The 13,900-nt window shown below is 34.3% G+C and overlaps 1 protein-coding gene across 4 annotated transcripts in view; it reads right to left on the bottom strand.

Annotated features, from left to right (window-relative positions):
* LOC126706523 (ankyrin repeat-containing protein At5g02620-like) overlaps positions 1–11,039 on the bottom strand; it is a 65,709-nt gene extending 54,670 nt beyond the window's left edge. For 2 of the 4 annotated variants that reach the window (XM_050406029.1, XM_050406032.1), the window contains exons 1-6: positions 10,810–11,036; positions 8,856–9,307; positions 5,454–5,933; positions 4,347–4,496; positions 2,817–3,253; positions 2,015–2,592 (exon numbers count right to left, since the gene is read on the bottom strand). In XM_050406029.1, coding sequence (XP_050261986.1) covers positions 2,015–2,592; positions 2,817–3,253; positions 4,347–4,496; positions 5,454–5,933; positions 8,856–9,297 — 2,087 coding nt within the window. In that variant the 5' untranslated portion in view covers positions 9,298–9,307; positions 10,810–11,036. Of the gene's footprint in view, positions 1–2,014; positions 2,593–2,816; positions 3,254–4,346; positions 4,497–5,453; positions 5,934–8,855; positions 9,308–10,809 lie in introns of all 4 variants that reach the window. The other 2 variants (XM_050406030.1, XM_050406031.1) reach the window with 2 other exon arrangements.
* Positions 11,040–13,900: the final 2,861 nt, after the last annotated feature.

Below are 13,900 nucleotides of genomic sequence, written 5' to 3'. Positions count from 1 at the left end.
ATACATTTACTTGATTATCATTGTTACACTGCCCTTACTACATTGCATGAGCCTCACACCTATTATGAGGCTTCCACTGACCCTTTATGGCAGATTGTAATGAAAGAGGAACTTGATGCATTATCTAAAAACCATACTTGGGATTTGGTGACTCTCCCCCCTGGGAAATCTGTGGTTGGTTGTAAGTGGATCTACAAGATTAAGACTCGCTCTGATGGGTCCATTGAGCGCTACAAAGCTCGTCTTGTTGCAAAAAGTTTTACACAGAAGTATGAGATTGATTATGAAGAGACCTTTGCTCCGGTTGCTCGTATCACATTTGTTCGAGCTCTCTTAGCTGTTGCTGCTACCAGAAAATGGGACCTTTTTCAGATGGATGTCAAAAATGCATTCCTTAATGGGGATTTAGGTGAAGAAGTTTATATGCAACCTCCTCATAATCTCTCTATTGAATCAAATAAGGTTTGTTACCTTCGGCGTGCTCTTTATGGCCTTAAACAAGCTCCACGAGCTTGGTTTGCCAAATTCAGCTCTATCATCTCTCGCTTAGGTTACATGGCCAGTCATTATGATTCTGCCTTATTTCTTCGTCGCACTGACAAAGGCACTATTTTACTTCTCCTATATGTGGATGATATGATCATAACTGGTAATGACCTCAGTGGCATTCAAGAACTCAAGGATTTTCTCAGTCAGCAGTTTGAGATGAAAGATCTTGGCCATCTCAGCTACTTCTTGGGTCTTAAAATCACTCATTCTACAGATGGACTTTATATTACTCAAGCCAAGTATGCCTCTGAACTCTTGTCTCGAGCTGGACTCACTGATAGCAAGACTGTTGACACTCCAGTTGAGCTTAATGCGCATCTGACTCCATCAGGGGGGAAACCGTTGTCTAATCCCTCTCTTTACAGACGCTTGGTTGGCAGCCTAGTTTATCTCACTGTCACTCATCCAGACATTTCCTATGCTATTCACCAGGTGAGTCAATATCTGTCTGCTCCACGATCGACTCACTATGCTGCTGTTCTGCGCATCCTTCGATACCTAAAGGGCACTCTCTTCCATGGTCTTTTCTACTCTGCTCAGTCTCCTCTTGTTCTCCGTGCATTTTCTGATGCTGATTGGGCAGGAGATCCCACTGATCGCAGGTCCACCACTGGTTATTGCTTTCTTCTTAGTTCTTCTCTGATTTCTTGGCGAAGCAAGAAACAAACTCATGTGGCCCGCTCCAGTACTGAAGCAGAATATCGTGCCCTTGCTGATACCACATCTGAGCTCCTCTGGCTACGGTGGCTTCTCAAAGATTTAGGTGTATCCACATCCTCTGCTTCTCCTCTTTGTTGTGACAACCAGAGTGCCATTCATATTGCTCACAATGATGTCTTCCATGAACGGACTAAACACATCGAGATCGATTGTCATTTTATCCGTTATCATCTTGTCCATGGTGCTCTCAAGCTGATCTCAGTTTCTTCTAAAGATCAACTTGCAGATATTTTCACCAAGTCACATCCTAAGGGACGTCTTCGCACTTTGGTTGACAACCTCAAGTTGGTCTCACATCCACCTTAAGTTTGAGGGGGGCTGTTAACATATATTAGGGTATGTGGGCTTTAGGCCCATCTTGTTTACTTGTATAACACACTTACTTGTACTATACACTCTGCCTCCTATATAAAGGCACTTATGTATATTCTATTACTTGAGAAATACAATACAATCATTCAGTATTTCTAACATAATGCATTAAAAAGAACTGCAAATCTCAAGAAAATATTACTCATTAACTCAAACTAAGTGCTTTTGTTTATATAAAATTCATGAACACAAAATAATATAATGTGAAACTTCGTGGAAAAATTCGTAGTAAGAGATATAAAATACAAGTATGCATCTCAACTATATAATGCTTCTTTAGCATCTAGGGGAACAAACTAATGGTGGTTTCCACAAGGACATCAGCAATTCATTTGTTCAATGGTAAAGCCTATGTTTCGGCTGAAAGAGAAACCTAGACCAATATGTTGAACGGATTGTATCAGCCCAAAGGTGAAAATGTTGCCAAGCAAACAATGTGACTGGGACACAAGCGAGAAGCACAATAACGACAGGAATCCGAACATGTTTATGATCATATATCATAGAGATGGCCGCACCGTAGGCTATCACCATTGTAGCAATGGAAACAAACAGTGCTGAGAGTCCAAACATCAACCTTGCAGGTAGTGATACAAGAAAATCGTTTTCAGCATAACGTGATGTAAGAATGGACAAGAACGTTACTATTGAGGCCGAGGAAGAGAATAGCGCTACTGCATCTGATATGACAAAAATCAAAAACCAACTCTTTCCTAGAAATAAAGGAACACCCGTATCATTATTAGGTCCTCCTGGTAGAGTAAAGATTGCTGCAAATACCACAGTGGCAATGAGTGTTGCAACAAGCATGCATGAAGTTGCAGTGCTCTTCATCCACTTCTCCCCTTCTTTTAATAATTCCTTGTGCTTCTCTGTAAACAGATCCTTGGGTGTCTGGTTATCTGAATTCTTCATCTTAATATATGAAGGTGGCACAATTTTTTCCACTCCCTATAATGGTCATTGAATTAAAGTTATACAAATACAACATAATCCACAGAAATGTCCAATTCAAACTTATAAAAATTTCATAAATTATTGTAGAGCAACAAAATATTACTTGAAAAACTGTTATTTGCAATTAAACCAAATAAATGGAAGAAATATGCTGCTAAATATTAAGAAAAAAAAAAATTAAATCCAATAACTATAAATTGATTAGAGTTATTATTTACCTTAAACCACAATAGCTCTCTTTGCATTTGGAGTGCAGCTCCTGATACAATTTGGAGTCGACTAAGAGGTGCCAAGTTTGCGGCTAGATGTAGGATGTTATTATTATTCTCATCCTTATATGCTGCTATCAAATCTTTAATTGCCCCAATCTCATATATTAGATTAAATATATTCTCATGACGATTTAGAACTGCAATATGAAACAAACTTCGATTTTTTTGATCAATTTTCCATATCAGATCAGGGTATGAGTCAATAAGGATAATCAGAAACTCAAGACTGCCTAATTCTGCAGCATCAAAGAGTAGTCTTGAAGGTTCTCTAATTAGTTTTGAAATCTCTGAATCTTGCAGCTCTAGAACATGTTCCCAAAGTTTTTTGACTAGTCGATGAGCTAACGTCCGCATCAAATCCTCATGATAGATCCATTTGAAGCCTACAAGTAGAATTAATATTAGTTCCAATATAGAATTACACAGAAATGATACAAAATTGTTCGCAATAGTAAACCAAAAGGTGCCCTGTTGTTTTTCCATAACACTTTGTGTCTCTTGTGTTTCCATAATAGTTTGTGTCTTTCGTTTTTCTATAACGTTTATCTAATTAGGTCTTTCACATTCTAGAATTTTCTGTTACAAATTGAAGTGTCATTAGAATAAAGACAACTCTTGTAATTCCACTTGGTTGGAACTCTATAAAAGGGAGTGGAGGTGTGGTGTGTAAGTGTGTGAGAAAAAATTGTAAAGAGTGAGAAAAAATCTAGAGAATTCTAAAGGCAGCAATCTAATGTCTTGTAGTATATGAGAAAAGGATTTTGGACAGTGCTCAAGATAGTAGCTTTATTTGCGGAGACTTCTATACAATGTGTGGTGTGTAAGTGTGTGAGAAAAAATTGTAAAGAGTGAGAAAAAATGTAGAGAATTCTAAAGGCAGCAATCTAATGTCTTGTAGTAAATGAGAAAAGGATTTTGGACAGTGCTCAAGATAGTAGCCTTATTTGCGGAGACTTCTATACAATGCAGCAGCTTGATTTCTCTTTATGCATGAGCTTGAAGTATTCTAATAAAATTATCATTTCCCCTCCTCTTTGTGAGTGCCTATTTTGTTATACTTCTTGTCAAGGCTTTGTAAAGCCAACAAAGTGGTATCAAAGCTTCCACTATTCCAAACTAAATAAATGAGATGCCTATTCTAAATAACAATTGACTTATGAATAGCATATTATTCAATATATATTAAGAACAATTGAAATTGCATGTGGATCCTAGAGACTTTAGGGTTTTACATTAATCAACCCCTGAAGATTAAAATAGAACACTTTTTACTCTTGAACTGTCTAAGGTATGTAACGTGATCTCTATGCCCAAGGAATCATTTATAATTGGATTTTCAAAGTGTAGAGTGGCATATTAATAAAGTGTTTTTGCCTAGATGAAGTGGAACCCAAAATAAACGTATTTGCCCAACCCTTTCAAGGGTCGGCACATGATATTTGCTAAGAGATTTTTGAGTGGGCTCAATAGACTTACAAGAATTTATACTTCTTTTCCAGATTGATAACTGACTTGTGTTGGCAATTGTTGAAGGCTTTCGAGCCAAAACGTGCAAGGCTGTCTCACCCTTTGTATCTTGAGCAGTGGCTAATGATTGGTCCTTTTCCAATATTTTTAGAGCTAGATCTGTAATGAAAACACAATGGTTCACTATCAGAGTCAGACGTTGCCTCTTTAACTCTTAGACATATTCAGGTGTAATGGAAACTTAACAAAGAATGCAAAGCATGTTGAAGCTGTCTTATATCCAAACCAAGCATGGCAATTTTATTCAAGTACTTTGGGGGTGGGGAATTAGCCAGCTAGCTTATGATTCCGATGTTTACATGCTAGTTCAAATAACTTAGGTGTGACATAACCCAATTGGATTAATTTTATGTATTAAGCTATCTATGGTAGGTTTCAAACAGAAGGAAGGTTCTTCTTAAAGAAACACATTGATAGTTGATAAATGAATAAAATAAATGACTAAATTGTGCACCTTTGGTTACATTTCTGTTGCACTAAACATTCTTGGAGGATGTTTTGGAGGAAAATCTGTTCCAAACTACAGAAAAGTAACTTGCAATAGAGAAGTAAATTGCAATGCACAAATGTTACCACTTTTCCAAACTATATTAGAATTACACTTAGAGGTGAGGTTCTTATATTTTATCCTGCACAATGAACAAAGATTCATATCCTTATTATCACTAAATGAGCACCATCAGCCAGGTACAGACAAAGTGAACTCCCTCTAAAAGGGCAAACACTAGTAAGAGACCATGACATGAAAAAAGAAAAGTAACTTGCAATAGAAAAGTAAATTGCAATGCACAAATGTTACCACTTTTCCAAAATATATTAGAATTACACTTAGAGGTGAGGTCCTTTATATTTTATCCTGCACAATGAACAAAGATTCATATCCTTATTATCACTAAATGAGCACCATCAGCCAGGTACAGGGAAAGTGATCTCCCTCTAAAAGGGAAAAAACTAGCAAGAGACCATGACATGAAAAATCATTTCCAAAATTCAATAAAGGCTATATTGGATGGCTATTTAATGCGATACAAATATCTAGTTATAAGGGCATCGTACCGTATAAATCAGCTGAGATAGTAACAAGAAGGAGGCTAATTTTTTCATCATGAGATAGGCTTCCAAAAGTAGTAACAGAATAGAGATATGACACCATTTCCCTATGTCCAAACAAAGCTGCCATGTATAAGGGTGTCTTTCCCTGTTTACCTCGAATCATAGGAAGCCTTTCGTTTTTTTCCACCATAACCTTAGCAATTTCCACAATACCTGATGCAGCAGCAAAACAAATTGCAGTGTTTCCATCTTTATTTTGCAAGGCTAGATCGTCTTCAGTCATACGCTGAACCAGTTCCTTCACAAAAGCAGTGCGTTTTGCAGCAGCAGCAATGTGTAGAGCTGTCTCCAATTTTCTATTTATCCTAACGCGAACAACATGAGGGTCTTTGTCAATGACAAGTTTAGCAGCTTTCCATTCACCTTTGATAGCAGCTTGATATAAAGGTACACATACGGAAAGGTGGTCCCTTCTTCTTACCCCTGGAAATTTTCAACCATGAGGAAAATGTAATGGAATATCATCAAACCATATCTACCCCAATAGCCTGCATCCCCAAAACATTTCCCCTGCCTTTTAAAAATTTAACATGTGTTTCACTATGTGTCATGCTACAAGATCCTATATTACTCGCATTGTAAATAAAACCGGCACCTTAACATTGTAAAAGGTCCACTGAAAGAATTGATTTGCATATTATATGTCTCCAGAACAATTTAAACAGCCCTAAATGCACCTCTTAACATGATTTCATAACCCAAAAAATTTGATTGTTTCAAAATTCTAGGAAAGGTTGCAGGTGGAGAGAGTACTCCAGAGATTTATTGAACACTAAATTTAAGTCAGAATATTGCAAATTTATACTTGGGAATCAAAATCCTAACCCTAATAGGAAAATAGAAAACTCATAAAAAAATAAAAAATAAAAATAAAAAACTGCAAAAGACTGTACCCCAAGCCCCAATAAATGACCAAAGCAGAAATTCTACTGGAGATGTTTACTAAAATTCCTTGAAAGACAATCGAACTATTGTTTGGGGGTCCCAAAATTCATTTGAGGCACTACTTTAGTGCTCATTGAGAGCATTCAGTTGATACAGTGTAAGTCTCTTAACTCTTCTCAAAATATAAAATTATGGCCTTTCTAAGTTTTACCACGAAAGCCCTTCAATAAATTCTGCTGGGGCTTTGATCTATCTATTAACTCTAAAAGAGTCCATAAATCTTCTATGTTATTTAATTTTGTCAATTCTTCAATAGCTTATATCTTTAGTATGTTTCATGAAAAGCTAGTACTCTGATGACTCAACATTGGAAAATTTACATTTATCTTGCTCTATAAGTTAATCAAAGCACCTTTAAAAGTTACCTTTGTTCCTGAAATTTGTAGAATTCATGCCCTCTGAAATGCGAGGGTGTTTGTCTGTCTTTTGCAAATTAGCTTCTAAATGAAACGACTAAAGGGCAATAGAATGGAATACATCTAACAGTGACAGCCCAACAGCAAAGAAAACAGAACATTGTAATTTTTGAAAGATTAATGTATACAACAAAAATTGAAATGAAATGCATGACCGTAACAGTTCATTAATTTGAGTAATAATTCTTATTTTAGAATTCTATTTGAGATTAGAAATGCCTAAAGCTGAGGCCCTAGGATAGTAGCTAATCTATTAGTAAATGAGCGGAGTTAGTGATGCAGCACAGAATTGCAAAGGGCATATGCATAGGGATTTGGGAGAGAGCATAAGAAACCCTTAGGCTTCATCACATATAACTTGTCTGAACCATAGGCTTCACCACCTAAGACTGCTTAGAATTACCATCAAGCAAGAGAGAAAAATCTTAATTCGATGTTATTCATCTAATTCAAGAATCCCACAATGTTTTTATTTTTTATTTTTATTTTTAGCCTTCTACGTAGAGCTTCCAAGGTTAAAACAAATAAGTAAGGAAAAAATGTAATCAATTACATTAAATTCAAATATAAAATCAAAATAAAATTCAAACCAAATAAAATCTATCAGCATTAATTCTGGTTGCACTCCCTGCATCAGTTAGCATCTAAAAGATACCATATTTATGCTGACCCACATTCAAGATATAACCAAATATTAAGAATGAGGATGATCAACATTCAACAGAAACTCTCTCTCTCTCTCTCAACAAAAAAAAATAAAAAAAAAATCTAATTCACATCTTGTCACACAAACGACAGCCAACATTCTCAATTTACCAAGTAGAAATGAAGGCTAAACTATTGTCTATTGATGCATGTCTGTTCTTCACTGCTACTTTCCTCTATTTCTTTGATATTTATAAAGGTGTGTGGTTAAAACTTGAAAAGGCATTCAGAAAATTATTTAATCCTTCTTGTACATTTCCATTTATTAGTGTTTCAAAATCAGTTCTTAGGTTTCATAGAAACTTCAAATGTGTGAAATAACCATGTTAAACATGACATACGTTTATGGGTACAAAAAATGTGCCCAAGCCCAACAATACACACTGCTGAACCCACTAACATGAGCATCCGACAAAGCATCAAAGGCACATAATCAGATAATCCTAGAAGATGCAATGTTTTGGCAGAATAAATTACATATGTTTGACAAGATATATGGCACCATTAAATGAAGAATAGAAGCAACTGACGGTGTAATGATTTAAATATGTCTCTGTACAAAACAGCATACAAACCCAGTACATCAAATAGAGAAATTTGTCCTCATTAAATTAAAAAATCAATATGGTTGGCCTTTTATCAACTTTAAAGCTAAGAGAGTCAATCTAATAACCTAGAATCTAATTTAGGGGCCTTCCTAGTGAGCAACACTAAACAAGATTCCTAGGCTATGAATAATGACTCGCAGTAGGTTCAAGTACTGCACTCACTACAAATTCTGCTTCTACTCTCCAAAACTATTTTTTCACTTGACAGGCACACTTTCTACATAAAGATGGCACAATGTGAGCTCAAATAGATACTACATGCTTGGCTTCCTGAAATTAATCGAATTACATGCTGTAAATCATGTCTTTTGTAAGAGTTATACAGCACCTTGCAATTATTTAAGATTTTCTGCAAAACACATTTGCCTATATATTTTAGAGATATGTAAACTGAAATAACTTACGTATAAAAGAGTCTATCCACACATGCTCCAAAAAGTTTTCACAAACAAGTGCCATCAAAGTTCTCAAGCTGAAGAAAAAATGCCTGTAAAGTTTGGGCTGGTCTAGATTTAGCGAAAAGGGTTGGGAGTGAGATTAGCATTGAGGGCTAGTATAGGACTCTAGTCAGCAAAACCAAAGCTATCTAGCAAGCCCAATTTGGGAAAATACACAAGCACAGTGTACAGACCTTTCTGCAAATAATACTACACACAACCAGTAATACTCACCGTCATAAAGAATTCGAGGTGGCAATTCCCCATTGGGTGTTGGACATTCAATTTGAGATCCATTGGCTGTTTGAGCGCTCACTAGTGCAATATTCAGACGCACATCTTCTTGCATTGGCATGTCTCCATCCTCAGTAATGATCACAGATGTTTGAGGATTAATGGTTTCAATACCGGGTGCCAAAGTGGAGGTGCTAAGACTTATTACATGAGAGGAAGGCACTGCAGAGAGTTGATGGCTGGAGTTTGAATTATATATAGGCTGCTCCTGATGAAAACTTGTTCCCTCAAAGGAGAAAGAATTCTGTCTTGTTGAATTGTTCTGAGATACATGAGCAGTTGTGTAACACGGGGGAGAAGAAGATTGAGAATTGTTTGTAGGCAACGAATTCACTCTCCCCACTGTAGTCACCTCTATCTCTTCTTTTCTTTTAGGTGGCATCTTGGATTAACTGTGTGATAAAAATCAAACATATGAGAAGTAAATCAAGTGCATGTAAGCGCAGATGCACGCGCGCACATGTGTATGTGAAAACATGCTCAAATCGGATCTAACTTTTTTCAAATGACACAGGATTATGGTAAACAAGCTCAAGAAAATGAGTCCAGACTCCATAGTTAAAGGATGGGTTTCATTTCTTATTCCTGGTGAATAAGTTTCATCAGTGATAGAACAAAATTATATTAAAAGTAAAATATTCAATCACTGGTGACTATAGATGGGCTACCATACAATCAAATAACTGTTTTGAGAGCTAATTCTCATTTCTTACAATAAAACAATCTCAGGACGTGGGCTTGAATTTTCTTGACGAATGTCAGGAGCATATTCAGCCTCTCCCATTTCTTTTAAAGGTGTTACTCATCTTAGTCCAGCATCCCATGGGATACTAGTAATGGGATAACCATTAGAATGTGAGTTTTCTGTAATGTGTTGCACAATTAACAAATCAAACATGATAATTTTCTCATACATTCCCGTAAGGTAACAGAAATGCTGATGACATTCCAAAAACCAAGCACCACCTTAAGGGTTTTGACTCTGAAATTTTTAACTTGCAGTACAAGCAAGTGGCCGTACAACCTGTAACAAGTCATATAAAGAATACATTGTTCCCAGAAGAGTTGTTACAGCCTCATTTTTCTAATGAGTAATGTTAGGGAACACAACCTTGTTTACAACGGTTGACATAACCTGTTGTAATTTGGAATAACATCACTTTCACCTGGATCCTCTACTGATATCATTTTTATTACGCATCAATTACAAGAAGTCATATCAACTGTTGTGAAAAATGCTGTGTTCTTAGACTTATTAATTGTCTCTGTTCATTTTGATGGAATATGCTTTCCGGAAAACGTTTTCTGTATTTTCCCCTGTTTGGCACACCACAAACGCGTCGATAAAAACGTTTTCTACCACAAACAAATTGTGCTCATTTTGAAGGTCACAACCAAACACAAAAAACAGGACAGTTTTCCAAAACATGTTTTCTGGAAAATAACTAACAAGTCATTTTTCTCTAAAACATTTCTGTCAAAACAAAAACAAACGGAGCGTAATTGAATGAGAAATGAGAATGAAAACATTATGTAATTCAAACTTTCAACTCTCTGCAGTGCCTTCCTCTCTGCCATAATCAAGCTAAAGTCCACTAAGAAAATTCTTCTATTTCTTCTGTGACCACCAGCATGAAAAATAATTATATATACTTCTTCAAAATACTTTCTTTCTCAATCTTCATCATTCTTCCAAATTTATTTACACACAAGCATTACTGTTTGCAGCACAGGTAACAGAAGAGAATAAAAAATAAATAACGAAAATATATAAATTAAAAAGAAATAGTGAACAGTAAACAATTCCCACATCTTGTAATGTTGCCATAGTTAAAGATATAAGCTCAAGAAGGACTATAACAATTGAAAACTTTACAAGGAACTTATAACTTACTTGTAGATTATACACTCTTACTTTCTCAGACTTTGGGTAGCTCCTAGATTTTGATGGTTGAGTTTGATGAGTGCTTCAACAAGGCCTTACTGGATTGGTCGGAGAACTGAGTTACGTAAATTCACATCACAACAATGTAGTTGATGATTGCAGAGCTAAAGCAAGAATGAAGAAGACTTACTATATATATTAGAGATCAAAAAAGTCAGTCAATGATTTAACTTTAAGTATATATTGAGAATCTTTATGAAAGACAAGAGTTTCTTTTCTATCCATTTTATTTTTCTACACGGCTGCTTTGACTCTTTCGCTCAACGCGTATGGGAATTGAAATTATAAAATAATCACAAAAATAAAATAAAGGAAAGAAAGGACAACCACAAATAATTAAATAGAAAGCTTGTATATAACTATTTTCTTTTATAATAAAATTGGAGTGGTGACAAAAATTACAGCAAAGCTTATCACATACAAAAGTAATTGTTTAAAATGGTTAATGGATACTTTTTACTTTTATAACATTTAATAGTGGACAGTTTTATGAAAGTTTTAATAATACTTTTATAGGAAATACTAAAAGTTTTAATATTAGTACAAAAGTTTGGCTATTTTGTAGTTGCACTTTGATTACATAATATATGATAAACCTAGTTTAAAATACTAATATCATTATTTTTGTATGTGTTCTAATAAGTATTATTGTTTACTAAAAAAAAAAGTTATAAAAAAAAGTTAATTATTTTTTACTTTTTTTATAAAAAAATTAAATTTTTTTTTTCCGTAATACAATAAAAGTGTATTTTAATACAATTTATGTAAAATATTAAATAAAATGTTAAATGCACACCTGAAAATATCATATTATGGTTTTTTTTTTTTTTTGAAAAATATTTATGGTTTTTTAGTAGAACTTATGATGTTCATTTGTTTTAGAACCATATTTTTTCTCCTTTAAATATATATATATATATATTTTTTTTTTTTTTAATACCATAATTATGATAAAAATTATAGCACAAAAAGTTGTGATTAACTAATTATATATTTGATAAACACACACATATATACTAATTATATATAATTGTGGCACAAATTATAATTATACGTGGCAAAAGTTTTGAGAGTCAATGGTATTGTTCGGACTTTTTCATGGAAATAATCAGGTAGAACCTTCTTCTTTTCTTATGCTTACAGTTGAATTATTAAAATGGGTATAAAAAAAAAAAAAAATTGAATTATTAAAGCAAAACATGGCATAATTTGAGAAAGTATAATGATACAACATTATACTACATCATTGGAATGATACAACATCATTGGAATTTCCCAAAACAGAAAAAGTAAACGCTGTCCACGATGCAAAATGCTACACTATTAAGAGGTTGGTGGCCACCGTTTACTTGGATTTTGCCACTGACCTAATAGGAAACTTCCGTATACCTTTCAAGAGAATATCATTAACTCGTCTCACAAGTCAGTGGGTCACAACCTTATACATTTATTACAATATACACGAATTTTCTTTATTGTCTTGGACTTAGGCAGAGGGAAAGACTGAAAGGATTTCCAATGTTTCTGACAAGACAATGATATGAAATTTAACTGAAAATTAGTGAGGGGGCCATTTATGATGACATGAGTTGCTACGAGGTTTCATTAACTAGTAATCTGAGTGATATTACAAATTTTACTCCCTCAAAGTATCGAAAACAAGTTGATGTATGATGTATCAACCTTTTCTTTTTCAATAATAATTGTATAGTTACATCTCTACATGATATATTAACTTTTAAACATAAAATAAGAAAGAAATTTACTTTTTTTTTAAATGTTATTAAGATGGTATCAATTATTGTTATGAACTTATTATTACATTAATTTTTGTAAATTATTTTTTAGTGAAATTGATAATGTTTTTAGTATTTTTACTCACTAATTATATCTTTTTTTCAAAAGATAAATACACACACAAAAATAGAGGGAAGGAGATTTTGCAATGGGACTCTATAAATTTTTTGGTTATTAAGAAATTTAAATTAAATAAAATTTATTAAAAAGAGAACTTGAATATATCTAGTTATAAAAAAACTCAAATATATGAAATTTTACCATTCCTTTTTATTGTTTTCATATTTTAAAATTGTTATATGATAATTTATTATCAATTATTATTATCTATTGTAAATGTGCAACGCAAGACTTTAAACTTGCACACATCACTCTTTTTCCCTCAATGTGAGAACTTTACCTCTTGGAGGACTTTTTGTCAACTGTACATAGGGGTGTCAATGTTCGACCCAACCCGCAAATACAACATAAACCTGACACGAGTTTTTGAGGGTTAGGGTTGAGCCTTAGCGGGTTTGAGTTATAAACGGGTTGATTCGAAAGCAACACGATAAGAAAATGGTCATAAGGGGGTCAACCCGCAATAAACAAATTTGACACGTCAATTTATTTGTGTTAACCTAAAATGACTCATTTAACGCAACCCGTTTAACTTATAAACTTAAAAGGCTACATTGGGTATGGCATTTATTTAGGCTTTTGACCCACCAATAGTTTGGGCTTTAATAAAGTTTGAATACACGGATTAAGTTCATTGCCAACATTTTTTCTTTACACAGATTGGGTTACGGCCCATGTTCTCTCTCACTCTCTTCACAACTTGGATCCCACAACAATCAGTACACTTTATTTACGCAAAATGCGATTGGGTATAAAATAAGCCCATGATATTAGAAGACAAAGAAGAAATTGGGCTTATTCTTCGAGACAATACCCAAGCCCACCGTTTCTTTTATCAATCGGGCCATTGAACCATAAAGCACTCAATGCTCACACCCTTAATAAAGCAAATGGGCTCTTTCTATAAAATAAGCCTTCAAATCCCATTTTGCTTACAGCTAACACTTAAACAGGTGGACAAGGATAACTTCTCTTATATAACGCAAAATTACAAGTTTTCTATCAAAGAGTTTGAGCTCGTTTGCTTAGGTGTTTAGAAAGCACAAAACGGCAGTTAAGCAAAACACAATTTTGATGATACATTTGGCTAGGCAATGTTTGTGGAATTGCCTTTTTAATTTCG

Source organism: Quercus robur, chromosome 11 (assembly GCF_932294415.1).
Source record: "Quercus robur chromosome 11, dhQueRobu3.1, whole genome shotgun sequence".
Classification (NCBI taxonomy): Eukaryota; Viridiplantae; Streptophyta; class Magnoliopsida; order Fagales; family Fagaceae; genus Quercus; species Quercus robur.
Note: the sequence above shows the minus strand (reverse complement) of the source record. Positions and strands in the feature narration are given on the sequence as shown.